The sequence below is a fragment of the Hippocampus guttulatus genome, chromosome 20, assembly GCF_054856545.1.
Source record: "Hippocampus guttulatus isolate MCC_2025c chromosome 20, RoL_Hgut_1.0, whole genome shotgun sequence".
Classification (NCBI taxonomy): domain Eukaryota; kingdom Metazoa; phylum Chordata; class Actinopteri; order Syngnathiformes; family Syngnathidae; genus Hippocampus; species Hippocampus guttulatus.
The window spans coordinates 5,311,124-5,327,220 of NC_141280.1; the positions used below are offsets into that span (position 1 = coordinate 5,311,124).

The 16,097-nt window shown below is 43.8% G+C and overlaps 4 protein-coding genes across 5 annotated transcripts; 1 reads left to right on the plus strand and 3 right to left on the minus strand.

Moving 5' to 3' along the window:
- Positions 1-334: 334 nt before the first annotated feature.
- On the minus strand, positions 335-1,315 carry LOC147187687 (dolichyl-diphosphooligosaccharide--protein glycosyltransferase subunit 4). The gene is made up of 3 exons (XM_086100544.1): positions 1,303-1,315; positions 733-869; positions 335-439 (listed from the first exon to the last, which is right to left on the minus strand). The coding sequence occupies exon 2, from the start codon at positions 866-868 to the stop codon at positions 755-757; it is 114 nt and encodes a 37-aa protein (XP_085956670.1). The 5' UTR covers position 869; positions 1,303-1,315; the 3' UTR covers positions 335-439; positions 733-754.
- Positions 1,316-1,736: 421 nt separating this feature from the next.
- Positions 1,737-4,933, plus strand: LOC147187688 (uncharacterized protein C1orf198 homolog). Its single transcript, XM_086100037.1, has 6 exons — positions 1,737-2,137; positions 2,463-2,513; positions 2,832-2,954; positions 3,228-3,395; positions 3,543-3,875; positions 4,076-4,933. Exons 1-6 carry the CDS (start codon positions 1,832-1,834, stop codon positions 4,130-4,132), a joined length of 1,038 nt encoding a protein of 345 aa, XP_085956163.1. The 5' UTR covers positions 1,737-1,831; the 3' UTR covers positions 4,133-4,933.
- Positions 4,934-5,062: 129 nt separating this feature from the next.
- On the minus strand, positions 5,063-8,316 carry LOC147187689 (uncharacterized). The gene is made up of 9 exons (XM_086100036.1): positions 8,063-8,316; positions 7,565-7,643; positions 7,401-7,454; positions 7,054-7,099; positions 6,849-6,979; positions 6,397-6,511; positions 6,192-6,314; positions 5,821-5,958; positions 5,063-5,660 (listed from the first exon to the last, which is right to left on the minus strand). The coding sequence occupies exons 1-9, from the start codon at positions 8,166-8,168 to the stop codon at positions 5,394-5,396; spliced, it is 1,059 nt and encodes a 352-aa protein (XP_085956162.1). The 5' UTR covers positions 8,169-8,316; the 3' UTR covers positions 5,063-5,393.
- A 118-nt stretch (positions 8,317-8,434) lies between these two features.
- Positions 8,435-16,033, minus strand: LOC147187690 (tetratricopeptide repeat protein 13-like). 2 transcript variants are annotated; one of them, XM_086100032.1, is made up of 23 exons: positions 15,822-16,033; positions 14,919-15,013; positions 14,762-14,837; positions 14,613-14,683; positions 14,468-14,533; positions 14,175-14,267; positions 13,950-14,066; positions 13,647-13,757; positions 13,448-13,530; positions 13,209-13,350; positions 12,950-13,124; positions 12,713-12,869; positions 12,312-12,442; positions 12,087-12,219; positions 11,816-11,908; positions 11,649-11,732; positions 11,315-11,399; positions 11,126-11,232; positions 10,836-10,971; positions 10,011-10,090; positions 9,730-9,808; positions 9,541-9,620; positions 8,435-9,465 (listed from the first exon to the last, which is right to left on the minus strand). In XM_086100032.1, the coding sequence occupies exons 1-23, from the start codon at positions 15,988-15,990 to the stop codon at positions 9,351-9,353; spliced, it is 2,478 nt and encodes an 825-aa protein (XP_085956158.1). In that variant the 5' UTR covers positions 15,991-16,033; the 3' UTR covers positions 8,435-9,350. The 2 variants fall into 2 exon arrangements, with proteins under 2 accessions (XP_085956158.1, XP_085956159.1); XM_086100033.1 differs by having other exon boundaries at positions 11,126-11,235; positions 15,822-16,019.
- Between the last annotated feature and the right edge of the window lie 64 nt (positions 16,034-16,097).

A 16,097-nucleotide genomic window follows, 5' to 3' on the forward strand; every position in this document is an offset into this window, starting at 1 on the left:
CGTCTTTCTTTTACTATGGTTTCATTCTAGACTAAATATGATTAATATACACTAAATCTGTGAATACGCTCATTCCCAACCACTGCAGAGTAGTTACCTAATTTGATTTAATTTGTCTGAAAATTATTCTACAGGTATTAAAATTGATCATTGTTCATCGATATCTACACGTATCTATCTTGACAAGCAGAACAATTAAAAGCTCTTTTACAAATGGTATGTAATCAACCATGAGGTGAGATTTTTTTTTCTGAAGTACTCGTATGTGCCTTCGCTTAAGGGTTGGGAAACGCTGCACAAAACATGATTATAGATAAAAGTAGAGGAAAGGAAATTTCTTTGCATGTTTTATTGAAAAAGAAGTAACTCTTGCACAATCCTCAGGAAATTTGAGGGGAATTGTTGTTTCCTGGGAAGGGGAGGTGGTTGTGATTCCCATCTGCAGAGTGAAAAAAAAATTGATGACATTACATTTTTTTCTTTGTAGAGCGCCTCACTGTTTTGGTAACAAAAATAAAGTATTGAGTCTTCAAGTGTATTTCCATTTTGACCTAGCATTTGGGCCAGTATCTGCTACTAAAACTGGTATTGTTTGGATCCATGCTCTCCATTTATTTTCATTTTCAGAGGTTCAAAAGTTTTGTCTTCCAATCATACGATAATAAGTTGACCCCGGTTTCATATAATCACCTAACAGGATGCCTTGTTGGCTGCTGCTGAGATTGCACTCACCTGCCCAGGGTGCGACTGGTTTTTAGTCCTGCTTCTTGGGGTTGTTGACGGCCACGTAGTGGTACAGCACCACCAGCAGGAACAGGGACACGCCAAGCATGTTCGCAAAGATGGCCAACTGCACGTCTGTCACCATTCTGACAAGAAAAAAAAAATCAGACCACAGATACCACATTTGATGTACAACATAAAATAGGGACATCCGTTTAAAATGATTAACTTGGAAACTGTGGGAGGACAGTTTGAAAGGCAAGGGGCCTTGAAAGTGGGAAGGAAGGTAATTAAGAAAAGCAAAGGAATGAAAGGAACACGGATGGTATGAAATGAAGTGTATACTGTATATTATTTCATCTTTGTGGACATAGGAAGCTAAGTTGTACTCGGTAACGGCAGCAACAGAAAATCCTGTCCAAAAATACAACACATCTTCATGGAAAATGCTCAAAACTGTTCGTTGAGTAAGCTAGTAATATCAAGCTGGGAGTTGTTTAGCAAACAAGACATCGACACATTGACCAAATCAGGCCGTGTACGTTTGTAGTAAGTTTGCGGAACAATATGACTTCTTACATTATCCCCGTAGCTGTTTTCTTCGAAGAAATGTGACGATTTTAGGAGCTCTTCGGACACGAGAACTTGAATCTCTTCCGGTTTAAGAGGAAAGCCACGTCACGTTTACCCACCTGAATGCTGCATTCCATGTACCTCGTAAATATGATTTACCATTGAAAAATATACGTTATACTGTTCGATTATAATAATATATTTTATTCATAAGCGCCTTTCAAAACACTGACACTTTACAATCAGGAACAAGAACAATGAAACCACAGATAAACTGTACAGTGTCCTTGTGGTCCAAGCAACGGTTCGTAACTCAAATACTCGGAAGGTGGGGGAACATTAGAACAGCGTGCAAGTACGCTTTTCCACTTCTGGTTTGTTGTTTTGGTCACTTGCTATTCGCATGCTGTCCAAATGCCACCGGCCCACAGTAAGAAACAACCTAATTTCACATTAAGTCATTGAATCATTCAGGTCCCGCCCACGCAGTGACAGTGTTTTCACCACAACAAAAAACAGCTGGAAGACGGACAAGATGGCCGCCGCGTCAGTCGTAGGGCTCGAAGCCCACAACATGGATGAGAAGAAATTCCAATACTTTTCGTCCATCAATTCAATGGCCAAGAAGATCATGCAGGAGCGGGAGAAAATCAAAAACCAGCACGGCTCGACGTGGGACAAAATGTCGCCGCAAGAGCAGGACAACGCCATCGACAACTGGATGATGGACCCGCACATCCAAGCCCGATATGCAATGCACCGGGTAGACCGGGACGAGGTGGTCTGCTACCCCAAGCTCCTCATAGAGACCGGACAGAAGATCGTCCGTTTTGGGGAAGAGGTGCCTAGAGACGTTCACTATGGGAGTTGAAACCAGAGTTTTTAGGCCATTCTTGCTGCGTTGCGAACCGCTAGCCACGTAGCAGTGGATACAGCTAGCTTGTAGTTTCTGCCTTGGAAGTTTTTGTTTGGCTGTGTTTAAATTAACATCTCGTCACTAATAGTTCACGACATACTGTAGTCACTTCGTCCTTTTCAGTGCTTTTCGAGATTTGTAGTGAGCACAAATTCTTTCCGAGTTTTCTCGTGACGTCACGTACCTAAGAAAGCCATTGTCGGAGCCTAAAATGGCAGGTGAAATAGCGTTTTTCCTCTTTTGTGTCCAGGACATCACATGGCGAGACGAGCATTCAGCCCCATTCTCATGGGAAACCAAGGTAAACATGATTAATTGTCAATTAATTCATTGTGACGTGTCTTATAAACAGCTGACCGGGCGGGATGCCTTCAAAATAAGGCTCCCCGGTCCAGTCACGGCTGCGCAGGAAAGAGCTTTTGAAAACAATGCAATGATCCTTTCTTTGGAAACCCTTTGAATTGAAAAAATGTTGGAGCCTTAAGTAACAGCCAAATCTGTGAGCTAGCTATGAGTTTTTCTCCATGGTGGAATTGGCTTTTTTAAGGGCAGATCGAACATGAGCCAGCCCTCATCCCACTCTAATATGTTCCCTGAAAGCATTGTCACCGTCTTTCAGAGCCAGCTTGAATTCAGCTTTACACCTGGGCCAGACCAGGGCATTTACGTCTCTCAGGGGGACGCCAAATCTGCAAAGACCCCTCACTCCACTCAAAATGGCAAGAGTGCTACTGGAACCAAGGTACTTAGTGTTTGGTGGGGGAGAGGGGGTCATCTGATCTCAAAAGTAGGTCTTATGTTTGAGCCTTTGAAGGTTCTCACTTGGGTTGAAGTTATGAGAAGATCCACACATGCCCTTCACACGCATTTCTCTCTTTGTTTTTTTAAATGCAAAAAATGCAAGGGAAATAAACAAAAGTGAAAGTGGGTTGAGTATGCTGGAACAGATTGCTGGCACTCTGCCATCAGATGTATATTATAGCATCATATAAAAGGACTTATTTGTTTTACCAAGGTGTCGGCGAGCGAAAGCAGGCGTCCCGAGGAGGAGTCTGCTTTCTGGAAGATAAGCGCTGAGCGTTCGCGCCTGGAGGGCGAGCAAGCAGACTTCCAGTCACTGACGCCCAGCCAGATCAAGTCCCTTGAGAAAGGGGAGAAGACGCTCCCCTCGTACCTGCGCCAGGTGAGCAATGGTCCACTCTAATAAATTTTGAATAACAATTTTCAAGGGGAAAGAATTGTATAAAAAAATTAATACAGCAAATATTACAGCAGTCTAAAAGCTCGGTGGTCCTTATTAAGAACAGAGCTTCAATGTGTTTGGCCACAGGAGACATCTTTCCCCGTCAAAGAGCCGGAGTCGGAACCTCACCATATGGCGCTGTCCAGGCCGGCCAAGCAACGGGCACCCAAGCCTCCTGCACCACAGCCTCCTGGCGCCGCACCCCCGGCTCCTGCCGCGATTTCTATTTCGCCAACCCCTGTCCCTGCGCTCAGCGTCTCATCATCGGTGGCGGGCTGGGAGCGGTCGCAGAGCACTCTCCCAGTTGTTAGCTACACCGTGGATGAGGTGTTCCCCAGCCCCCTTGTCAAGAGCCCCACTTTCCCCGGCAACAAGGAGAAAGAGGACAACGCCTCGCCTGGTAGTCCTGCCTTTCCCCAGGTGACCTTGACTGCAATAATTCAACTCTATGTTAAGTTCTACACAGTGAGCACTTATACCCGTTTGCCTCCTATGTGAGCTTGAACATTAGCTTCCATCTGGGTCTAATATTGGTTTCTAACATTAACTTAAACGTTAGTTTGTAAGTGTCAAAATTGTCCATCACCTCAATCGCTCACCAACATGTCCTCTCCTTTCAGTTTAACACCAGCAACAACGTCCTGAAGACAGGATTCGACTTTCTGGACAACTGGTAAACCAGGCGGTGAATACGGGGCCGCTGGATGAGGTCATCGCCACTTCACCGACATTCCACTCATCCAATTACATGCCCCAATTTTACCGTTTTTGAGGTGTTTGTTGTTATGAACACTTCTCGCTTACCACTGCCCGACCTCGAGACTCCTTTACCAGACCTTTGCCATGCCAATTGCATCAGCATCCGTTAGCTTGATTGGTGTTAGCGAGCGCCACCGATTTCACTCATTACAGAGCTTTTCTCTTGAAGTGCGAAAACTACAATGTATGCTCTTGTTTGGTGATTAGCTCTAGCACAATACTTTCTTGCTAGTGCATGTAAACATGCAGTAAAGCCTTTGTTGTTTGTTAGCCACATGCTAACTGCCTTGGCTAATGTAATGAGAGCCAATTCCTTAAGAAATCATATCACATTTTGTTTTGACTTGAGAGCCAAAATACTACAGTTCAGCAAGAAGGTAATCATGGCAAATAGTAAACCCCACCAATTGCTAATTGTAGCCCTCATCTAAATGTTACATTCATTGTTCTTGGATGAATGTTTATCAGGTACTTTTGTAGCCTTGTGTTGACCAATCACACACACACACGCGAGTTAGCATCACGTCGCATGCTCGTCTGAATCCTTACACAAGACATCTTTTTAAAGGCGATGTTGCGACGGGTCCTAAATGCCACTTGAGAACTATTTTACTGAGATATTAGTGCACTGGTTTTCAGGACCTCCATGCATGTGCGCTCGCTTTGCATTCTGTGATTATGAAGTCACATTGCAATAAAGGAAAATCAGGAAAAAGTAATTTTTTGTCTTCTATTACTGTAGACATCAGTCAACCACATCACTTTTTTCCGGGGGTGCACTGAAAACAAAGCTAGTTACATCATTTGGCCTCACAAAGGTGCCAAATTCAAATAAGATGGGTATTGCATTGCTTGTAGAAAGAATTTGAACATTTATTCAGTATCCTTAGTACAAAGTTTAAGGTCCGTGTACTAGTCAGCTCTTCGACATAACCGGAAAGACTATTTAGTGCACGAGTAGAACCAGTAGAATTATCGTATATCTTATGCAAGTGACATTTTTTGCATGACTAGTGCCACTTTGGCCACATAGATGTCAACTAATGCATAGCTTAGCACCACTCCAATATTAAAATAGTCCTATTACTCATTTGCCAAATTTGCCCTACAATTGAGTACTAACAATACTAGTACACGGTCCTAATGCTCAAATGGTGTTCGTAATCATTCATATTTCAGTTACAGCAAGGACCGGACAGCAAGAAAGGGGCGCCCAGTTCGCACAGCTTTGCATCGGTCGCACCTCTTCACGGTGTCGTGAGTGTGAGGCGTGACGTCATTGGCGTGCAGTGGAGCGCCACTCCTGCTGGCTTCCTGTGCGACTAGCTCAGTCGAGCTAGACGCTGTCCGCAGGATGTCGCTGAGTGTGGGTCGGTCCATCGGGTACTTGCTTGGGTGGGACAGAAGGACTTTGTTGGTATCGCTGAGCAGAAAGTCACCTCCCATCTGGAAAAATATGTTTTTAGGATTCAGCATTACGTGGCGAACAATATTAAACTGGCTAGCTAGCAAACTTAGTGGGATAAGTTAGGTGGCAAACAGGCTGAGTGAGGCCAACTGGCTACCTGAAAGCAAGCTGACTAGCTGCGATAAGATTCAGATGTACCTGGTAGATGTCCTCCAGCATGTGCATCGGGAATTCAGGGAAGTCTCTTTTGGCAGCTTGGTACTCGGAATACCGGAGCATGGAGTCAAAGTTCATTACTTTAGAGCAGGACGAGATCAGTCCAAAGCTCCGGTAGATCTAAAACCAACAGGACAACTATTTAGCTGGAATTAGGGCTAGGTCATATTTCCACCTTAAAATAAAATGTTTCCCACCCCAGCCCAAAAGTCAGAATTCCCGTCTAGGGAATGTTCAGCGGGAATTGCAGTCACGCTTTGCACAACAGACTACGATCGAGAAAAAAATTGAAGGGACTCAAACAAATGGGTGATATAGATTATGATAATTGCCTAACCCTAGCTGTAATCTACCTTCCTCTGTGGATCCAGTACTAAATCCAAGGAGCATCCAGTCTGCTGCAGCCACAACCGAGCCCCCTCCAGTGCCCCAAAAGACACCACCACGACCTTCACAGACCGAGCATCCAGGGCAGCCTGTAGATGACAACAAAACATGTGAAAACCATTTAATTTGAGTCATTTTTATGTTTGTTTGGTGACTTCTGGGCGAACTAACCCTGCTGCCCTCAAGCTCGGCCACATGGTCGCGTCACGGTAGTCATCCAAAGTGTCTGATGAGGACGAGCAGAAGCTTCTGCCCCGAAGAACGGTAGTAATCCAGGGTGACACGCCTTCAAATGCAACACAATCATATTTAAAGTTGTCTATGCGGCCAGCTGGCTAACTTACCTGACTAGCTGTGTTTTAATGGCTAACAATAAAGGGCTAAAAGCAGATTAAAGAAAAATACATTCTAGCTAGAGAGCTAAGGTTAACTCGATATCTGAGGCGAACAAAAACCTTGGGGTGGGATAGGAGAGAGCGTGTTGAAGGGGGTGCGTGATCAAAATGTTTTGGGAAAGGGCTGCTATATAATGCTAAACTGACATAGCTATAGGCTAAACTGTCCTTTTTAAGTTTCAGAGGAATGCACCAATTTTGTGTTAAAACGGCATTGCGCATACTCACTTTCCACTCCGTCCATCAGTCAACAAAGTTTCAGGGCTAAAGATGTCTGCTGTTTCTCCTCCTAACTTCACAGGAGCACAAGATGACTGAAGGCTTCGGTCCACATGCTCCAGGAAGTTGTCCCACTCGCTCTGTGCAGACACATACAGACACACTGTTCAAAGAGGAGCAATTGTATAAAGATTGTTCATTTTGTGGGACAAACCTGGAGCTGGAGTAGCTCCTCCACCTGTTCTCTCACTGCTGCATGGCTGTGAAAACACAAATAAGCACTCTGCACTTTGGATAACTTGCTTATTACAAATACATCAGAACCTTCAAAGCGCGAGTGCAATTTGAACCAATATCTGCCTGAAAAAGTCAAACCAAATTAATATTTGCATTCTCACGTTTGCTTTTTCGTATGATGCAAGGAGGGGAGACTGTGACAAGAATAAATGTACTTTATAGAGACATGTGTTATCATGGCGATCATTTAACCTGCTACACACACTTAGGTGGCATGTTCACAATCAAATGGTAATCTGCGACCTTTGGTTTATTTACACTTACCGATACAACTTCTGCCAGGCAGCCTGGGCTTCGCTTTTGTTCTTCACTCCGATGCTAAGAAAGAGCAAGTAAATTAATGTGTACTATGGTATTGTAATGTACAAAACCTACTGTTGTTGCCGTTTTTCTTATCATTTTTCAACACAAGGTTGAATGAAGCTCACCTCTCGTAGAAATCTGCTCCAGCTGCAATCAGGCCCAACAAAGCGGCAATTTTGTAGGGGACAAAGTCCTCCATTGATTCTTGAAGAGAACGATAGAAACTTGATTTGTTTGAACGTTTTAGAATGACAATGTGCAATTCTCCATGAAGAAGCAAGGCACTATATTGTGGGGAGAACTTTTTTTTTTTTTAATGTTAATGCAACTAAAAACATCTTTGTTTAGGATACGCTGCTGTGAACAGGTTTCAACTCAAGGTACCTGATGCTTTATTGACATTTCATCGAGTTTAGGGTGCTTCAATCAAAATGAAAGCAAAATCCAAATTCGACACAGCTGATTTTGCACCGCAAATATGACAGCTCATTTTCGAAATTAGTTTCATTGTGACTTCTATGGAGAATGAATGACATATAAAGCGGTTCAAACAGCAAAGTAAATGTCTATGAATTCGTAAAAGTACTGTAAATGAATGGAATGGTCCAAATCACTTTTCCTACCCTCCGCATCCTTCTTGGCCTGCTGTAGCAGAGCATTGCCCAGACTGACGAGCTGCTTCAGAGCGGCAGCGAGGCTCTCCTCCTCCGGGATCACGTCCTCCTCCATGCCCAGAAGTGTTCTCCTGAAACACTAAGGACAGTAGAGTACTCCGACGATAAAACACACTAAACGTGGTAGGAAGGCACTTCCGGGACATCACATGACCACTACGTGGAACGGAAGGATTTGGCGGCCTCTACCTATGAAAAGGAGAACTGTGGGTATTATTTTACATAGGGCACCATGCAGTCAAATCTTCTCTTGCTTGGCTGAACATTCTGTGTAAGCAGTCGTTTCCGAATTAGAAAATAAGGCAACAAAGAACACATCAACGCGTCTCAACCAGTTTATTGGCTGGAAAACATTCACTCAATAATCCCTGCAAGGTTTCTGCACGAGTGGTAAAAACAAATAACAGTTGATACTGTACTTGGAACAAAAAGCTTGACTATTTCCCCCCAGACATTCAAAGGTGAACTGCCGCAAGGCTTTTGCTTCCACACTGAAACTAATTTCAACAAACATGAGTAAAATCAGAAATTTGAAACTCACTTTTGAAATAGTGATTCCATGATGGCCAAATAAAACCTTTGGAACTGTTAGAAACAACCCGAAACCTTTTACCCACAAATGGTGCTCACAAAAATTATAACCTTTTTGTTCGATCTTTTTTTTTCTCCATTAATTTAGCATTCCGAAAACTATGAAAATGCTTCCAGGACCCTGTGCTCAAGTAAAATGTCCTTGTTTACTTTTAATAAAAATTGGGTTCTATATTTTTTTAAACATCAGTTGACAATCTCAACTTTGTCCAAACACAAACAAATGTTTTTCCATATTCCAGAGACAACCAATTCATCCTGATATCCCCTTAAAGTAGACTTCATCAACACTGCCGCTAAAATTTGGAAACTGTTGCGCTTAACCCCCAAAATAAATGCATCTCCAAATACGCTATTTGGAGACACATTTTGATGTGCCTTTCTTGTGTGCTTTTTCTTATTTTACATGAGTCACCTTGTGTGTTTGTGCGAGTGACAGAAAAAAAATTCCGGTTTATAAATAAGATGTGCTGTGAACCCAAACCTAATTGTGCCACCCTCTTTTTTTGCACTTGTTTGGCAGAATTTTCCCAATGTAACTTTTGTTCGATTTTTGTAAATTCATGGTCAATTCTCAGTCAGTCCCTTTCTACCAACCAATTTAAAACTTGTCCTGAACTAAACTCCCGTTCACGTGTGTTTTGTGCTAGGACTTCTTTGAACATTGTGACGACGAATCTGCGTTGAGGACTTCGATCATGGTTCTGATGGATGGGAAGGTCTCGGCCACGGAGGGCAGACTCTGGTACCAAGAGGGCAAGCTTCAGAGTACAAAAACAACAATATGAAATTTATTATGAGCCTTATGATTAAATTACAGATTTCATTCATCTCACCTTTTGAATTGCATCCAGCTTTTTGCCGTTTTACTGAAAGTCTCCGGACTGGGCGTCGTCATGGCCTCAAAGTCCACCAGCTTACAACAGAAATAAATAACAAGCCCAGGTGAAATGGATTGTTGTTTGAAAATATACATGTTGATATTTCTCCGGAACAACAGATGCGTCACGTTTAAGTTACCCTACCTTTCCTTTGGGGATGCGACCACTGACTTCATTCCCACTGGCCATCACTGCCCCCATCATGACAGAGTAGGCCACCACGCTGACCACACACGACGAAAAATAGGTATGACTGATTACTTCATGTCTTTTTTTTATGTGATAAATGCCAATGTCAGGGATGTACAACTCAATTTATATACAGCATGGGGATTGCTGGGCCTTGGCGCTCAACTGAGTGTCATTCAAGGTACCATGAGTTCATTTCTTTTTAACCGGATTTGATGGCCCTTGGCAATGATTACCTGGAGCCTCTGGAGAGTGGCATGAGGTTACAAAAGTAATAGACCAGCGAGAGGATCAGGTTGCACACGGCGTCGGCGTCCTGGAAAGAGCAAAGGTTGCCTCGGTCAGGTGGCAAAACAATCATGACAAAAAAATGTAATGAACTACGTATGGCTTTCACGTGGCTGAACCGAATGTAACCTCTCCATAGACGGACAAACAAGGTGAGGGCTCAGTGACCATAACATTGTTTACCAGAACTGTGCTTTCTGAAAAAGCGCTTTTACAGTGCGCTGCAAAACACACACTGCCCATTTGTTCTTGCCTTTTATAAAATATCTCAACTTTAAATTGGTATTTGAAATTAGGTTTACTTCTATTTCGACGTGGTACTTTCTATACTAGCACCCCCTTTCAATGTAGATGTCACTGGTGAAACAATCCCCCCCAAACACTCCAAAATGCTATTTATACATTTATTCAGTCTGTTTTTTATGTAGTTTATATTTTTGACTACTAGAAAAAAAAGTATGTTTTTTTTTTTAATAGTCCAACCCGCCCAGTGAGGACATACTGTTGGTATTACAAGTCCCAGAATGCATTGCAACAGCTTTTTCGGTCTGGTTTGTACTCATGTAGCTCGTGAGCGCTTTCCTAAGCCGTGGGGAAATAACCCATTTACTTGCTCAGAAAATTTATCAAATACAAATAAAAATGAATACTATAAAAATTTATAGAACAAGTGGAACAACTTCGAATGTGTGCTTGCACGCTCGGTAACAGGCGATTGTTTTTGCAATGCCTCCAAAAGGTCACTCCGACGCTATATATGTATGCAAACCCACCGCAAACTCGGCGGAGAGCATGAAGACCTTCCCTTTGGTCGTCAGCTCCCGGTAGATGGACTCGATCTCCGACTGGTACTGCTGCGTGCGTTCCTCCGTGGTCTGCGTCTCCACGGAGAACAGCATGTTGCCCACCCTGGAAGATGGCAAAAACAAATTCGTATAAATGCTGAAGAGCTGCTGAAGTACATAAATTATGTGGAGTTAATGTGTAGAATGTAGGGGGGAATTACAAAAAAAAAAATTAAAAAAAGGGTTAAATAAAGATGATGATAGTACTGCCCGGTCACCTGTCTCCCGTAATGGTGATAGTGAAGCCGTCATATTCTTTGCCAGGATCTTTCAAGCTGGGAACTTTGGAGTTGACGGTGAAGCCATCCCTGGTTTTACTGTTAAACTGCTTCAGGAAACAAACACTGAGCTGCAAATGCATGCCGACAGCACTGCGAGTCCACCGTTTCCCCTCACTTCAGCCTTACCTTCATGATAGGAAGAAGATCCTCCACTTTATTTACCTTCTCCAGGGCTTGGCGGACTTCGACCAACCCTTTAGGGTTGTACGCCCTGCGAAAATGAAAATTATAACAATGTACATTTCACAGGGGAGGAAAGCGGGGTGACAGCCACCATGCGTTCGCAGAAGTGTGTAACAATTCAAAATGATGTGTACATTTCGTTTATGTATGATTGTCATGTTGTTGTTGTTCGTTATCATGAAGGCAGAACAAGCATGAAGGCTAACACCGTTTCTTCAACCGATTCAGGCTGAAGAAAGCAAAGTGTGGTAGCAAAAGATGTGATGTGAATGCGCACCCGTGGTAGACCAGTATTCTGTCTTTGATGAAATCCAGGATGTTGTCAAAGTAAGACAGGTACCTGATGTTAATAATCTGGCCCCTGAGGAAAGAGGGGAAAAAAAAAAAAGTCTTTTGAGGAAAAAAAAAAATCCAATGAAAGCGAGGTTATTAAGTCCTGCATGCCTGATGAGGTTGATGTGATTGTTGAAGCCACGACTGAGACTCCTGGCGGGCATCTGGTCTAACCACAGAACCGGCTGGTCGGGATCAGCAATCCTCCAGACAGGAAAATAAAGAAATAATTAAAACGTTTTTGAAAAGTCTGGCTTATCTGCAAACATAATCAGGACAAGCCGCAATCGGTGGATGTCATCCTTTGATACTGGCAAGGAGCAAACCCAGGGGCAGTCGTGCATTTAGACTTTGTTAAACCATAAGACATTAGATTTGCTACCTCCTCCACTTGACGGCGATATCAAACATGTCCCTCCACTGCATCTGCCTGGTTCTGCCATTGACGCGCACTTTGGCGTTGCTCCACGTGCGCTGCATGGCCTGCATCACCTCGAGCGTCGCCAGGCCCATGGCTGGACAGAGCAAAGCACATCCCGTTATTTCCCCATTTCATTTCTTTTTTGAAATGCCACTACCTGAGTACTCATGTGGTCATTTCAGACACCTCTGTGTATCCTCTTGTTGGGCAAGAAGCCCGGCGTGTCGTACTGCATCATTGCCCCCAGATGGTCGGCCGTGCAGATTAGCTTCTGGACGTCACTGCTGTAGGACTCAAAGTTCTGTGGCAGCACATCCCTGAAAGGGAGTAAATAGTAGTTGACGGATGACCGGCGTCGTTGAGTTTGAGAAGAACGAGGAAAGACCTTCTCACTGGATGCTTGCAACTTGCTAGCCATGCTCTCGGTAAACGGAAACACAGGTTGACAGGTTTTAGGTAAACCGGATTATCGTTCATCTTGACCATTTTTAAAAATGGCCATTTCTACATACAATGTATGCATTATTATTACTAAACTGGAGAAAACGCTGGGGGAAAAAAACTGGACGGAGGGAGCAACTAAGTACTTGATATGCGGCTGCAGGCCGGGCTGCTCCTCGTAGTCTTCGATGAGAAAGGGCAGATTTTTCGCCCAGTGATTCTTAAAGTTGCCCGGCAAGTCCTGGTCCACGTTGTATTCGGCGACCGGGACGTCCAGGTGGGAGTGCAGGTAGCGAGAGTATTCTGGTTTTATGAAGCAAAAATCACACGAGTTATATTCAAAGTGATCTGGAACTGAAAATTGCCACAATGACGGTCACCACCTCTGAGGTATTTAACTTTGAGGTATTCGGGGCTGGCCTTCTGTCCCAGCAGTGGGTCGTTGAGCATGACTTTGGTCTGTGCTTTGATGCCCTCATAGAACTGCCCCATGGCCACGTGACTCAGGCCCTTCATGTACTGGCACACCTCATTGTATGGCTCCAGCTGCAGACACCTCTGAAGGGAAAAGACGCCGTTCATTTGTCTTGAAATTTAATGAGACGGCCGTCAACGTTTGCGCTTTGAAGCCCGCGGGACCACCTTAAAGTTGCTGATGGCCTCCTGGAGGGAGCCGTGGTGGTAGAGCATCATGCCTCGGAGCTGCAGGGATTGGATGTGGTTCTGGTTCAGCATGAGGGCCTTCTGGAAGCTTTCCATCGCTGCGTCAAAGTCGCCTAGCTCTCTGTGAGGACAGCAAAGGAAGAAGAGTAGAATGAAACAGGTCGAGAAATGTGAGTAAAAAATAATAATTTAAAAAGGACAACAGGAAGTCGCTGAACCTGTAGGCTTGTCCCAGGCTCTTGTAAGCATCGATGAAGTCAGACTTGAGCTTCAATGCCTCTTTGAACGTCTCAATGGCCTCCTGAGGATACAACAGAGCTTGGTATCATTTTTTTAATGACCCATGGATGGCGGATTGGAGGTCTCCAACCAGCCCTCAGTGTAAAAATATTAATTTGGTCACCAATAAGTCAGCACCTTGAGCAAGCCTCTGTGGAAGAAGGTGAGGCCTTTGTAGAGCATGGCGATAGGTTGATTCTTCTTCAGCTCCAAAGACTGCTGGAAGTCCTCCGACGCCGCCACATAGTCCTGGTAGAAGTGACACGTGATGGTCAGCATGCACACACACAAATATTGCTTGTATGGGGCGGGGAGAGGGGGTGTATTAAAAGGTGTATAATATCGTGCAAGTCCCCACTGAAGGCCCTGCTACCAAATGCACAGCCCGCCACCGATAGAAACAAACGTGGACACGTACACAGAGTGTTTTATATTTCAAACCTCTGAGATGAAAAGCAGTGTCCCTCTGTGTCTGTAGAGTCGAGCTGATGGTTGGAGCTGGATGGCTTTGGTCAGGTCTGCCAGAGCCTCACTGATGCGACCCAGAGGAGACAAAATCTATGCATAAACACAGAAATGTTATTAAAGCTGAACAGGGGGGGGTGATTTATTTAATTTTTGTCAGGAAATAGGAAAATGTTGCCCTGTGGTGAGATGGCGGCTAACCTCTGCTCTCTGTTCGTATACTTCAGGCCAGTTGGGCTCCAGTGTGATGACTCTGGTGAGCTCATACAGCGCCAGGTCAGCATTTTTGATGTCCTGGAGAGTGCAGCGGAGAGCAACAGCAGTTGCAGATATGTTTACAATATTTATATTTTTTTTATTTAAATTTTTTTTATAAAAAAAAAGCAAACCCTGTGTCCATGTACATGACTTACTTTGCAGTTAGTAACGAAAGGATGTAAATGAGAAAATTCAGTCGCATCAACATGGCATCATTTAAACAATTTGTCATTCACCTGATGACTTTTTTTGCCGTAGGCGATCCCTCTGCCATAAATGGAACTGACCAGCTCGGGGTCACTCTGCAGCCAAAGGAAAAAAAACAAAACATGAATCATCATTCAGATATTGAAATTATGATGACATAATGTTTGGACGTACCTGCAGCAGGACGGAGAAGTGTTTAATGGCTTCGTCATAGAGCCCGTTGCCAATCAGAACGTAGCCAATGGCTAAACAACAAACAAAAAATAAAACAAAAGTTGGAGGTGCTTGACCAGGAGGCAAGAGTCTCAATTAGGACAACGCACCAAGTTCCTCGTTTGTGTTGACGTTTTTGACGGGGTGGGGGATTTTCTTCTGGTCTATAAACAGTTTGGCTTGATTCTATGCAGAAACAAAGAACATTTCCAAATCGGAATATATATTTTATGATGCGTGAAGTATTTTTCTGGTGTGTGATCTCACAAGAATTTTCTCAGCATTCAGCGAGAAAATTGACTCGCAGGGCTGGTTGCTGCCTTCCTCGCAGCTTGGGTCGTCCAGCTGCAAAATGGATGATTCTGAAAAGAGGCAGGTGAGACATTGAGGACCAAAACCATTTTAAAAAAGTGCGTACTTGAGTACATTAGAATTCATGGGTGTCAAATTTAGGTCCTGGAGGGCCGCTGTCCTGCATGTTTTCCAAATCTCCCTGTTACAACACATCTGATTCAAATGAACAGTTTCAATGTCAGGCTTCCGCAGAGCTGGCTGATGATCTGATCATTTGAATCAGTTGTGTTGCAATAGGGAGACTTGGGAAAACATGCAGGACACCGGCCAATCCAGGACCTGAGTTTGACACCTATGCATTAATTAGATCAAGAGCAACCTGGTTGTTTTATTCATTTTTTTAAATATGGGTATTATTTGCTCTCTCCAATCTTTTTTTAAATTCTCTGTATTTTAAAGAACACAAATGATTCACTCCAGTGTCATTGTCACTTGTTCGCGAACTGTTTATTATTAAGTCGAAGAAACAAGTCTTAGCATGATTCCATGCCCATCGGATAGTAAAGCAGTCGAGCAAGATTTAACGATGACACTATTGACTACACAATTAAGATACATTTAAAAACTAAACAGGGTGCCACTTGTAGTTTTTGTAACATTTCTAATATTATCAACAATTATTTATCATACCAAATCACTTGTTTCACAGACATTCAAAATCTCGACTACCAGTAGGGGAAAAATAAAGTCACCCGCTGGCTGTCAAAAGCATTGTCAGTCGCTACGATACGTTAGCATTAGCTCGCTGAGTAAAAGGACGTGGCGTTCAAAACGAAAACACTTTCCTCCCCCGGTGGTTTCCCCTTTTTCGTTTACCGCAGTCCGCCGCGTACTCTTCCCAGTCGGACAGCGAGATGCACCCTTGCTTGTTTAGCTCGCTGTTGAACAGCGTCAGCGTAGAGATGAACTCGGTAGCCAGCGCCGCTCGACACAGGTAGTTGCAGAGCAGCGAGACTACAACAGCGAGCCGGTTGGCAGTGTCCATGTTTGGTGGGGACTCACGCGTGCACGCGCTTCCACTTATGCTCAACTAACCACGCCCCTTACCTCATTCTTTCGTTCTTATCCATTCATGGGTTGGATTTGAATGCC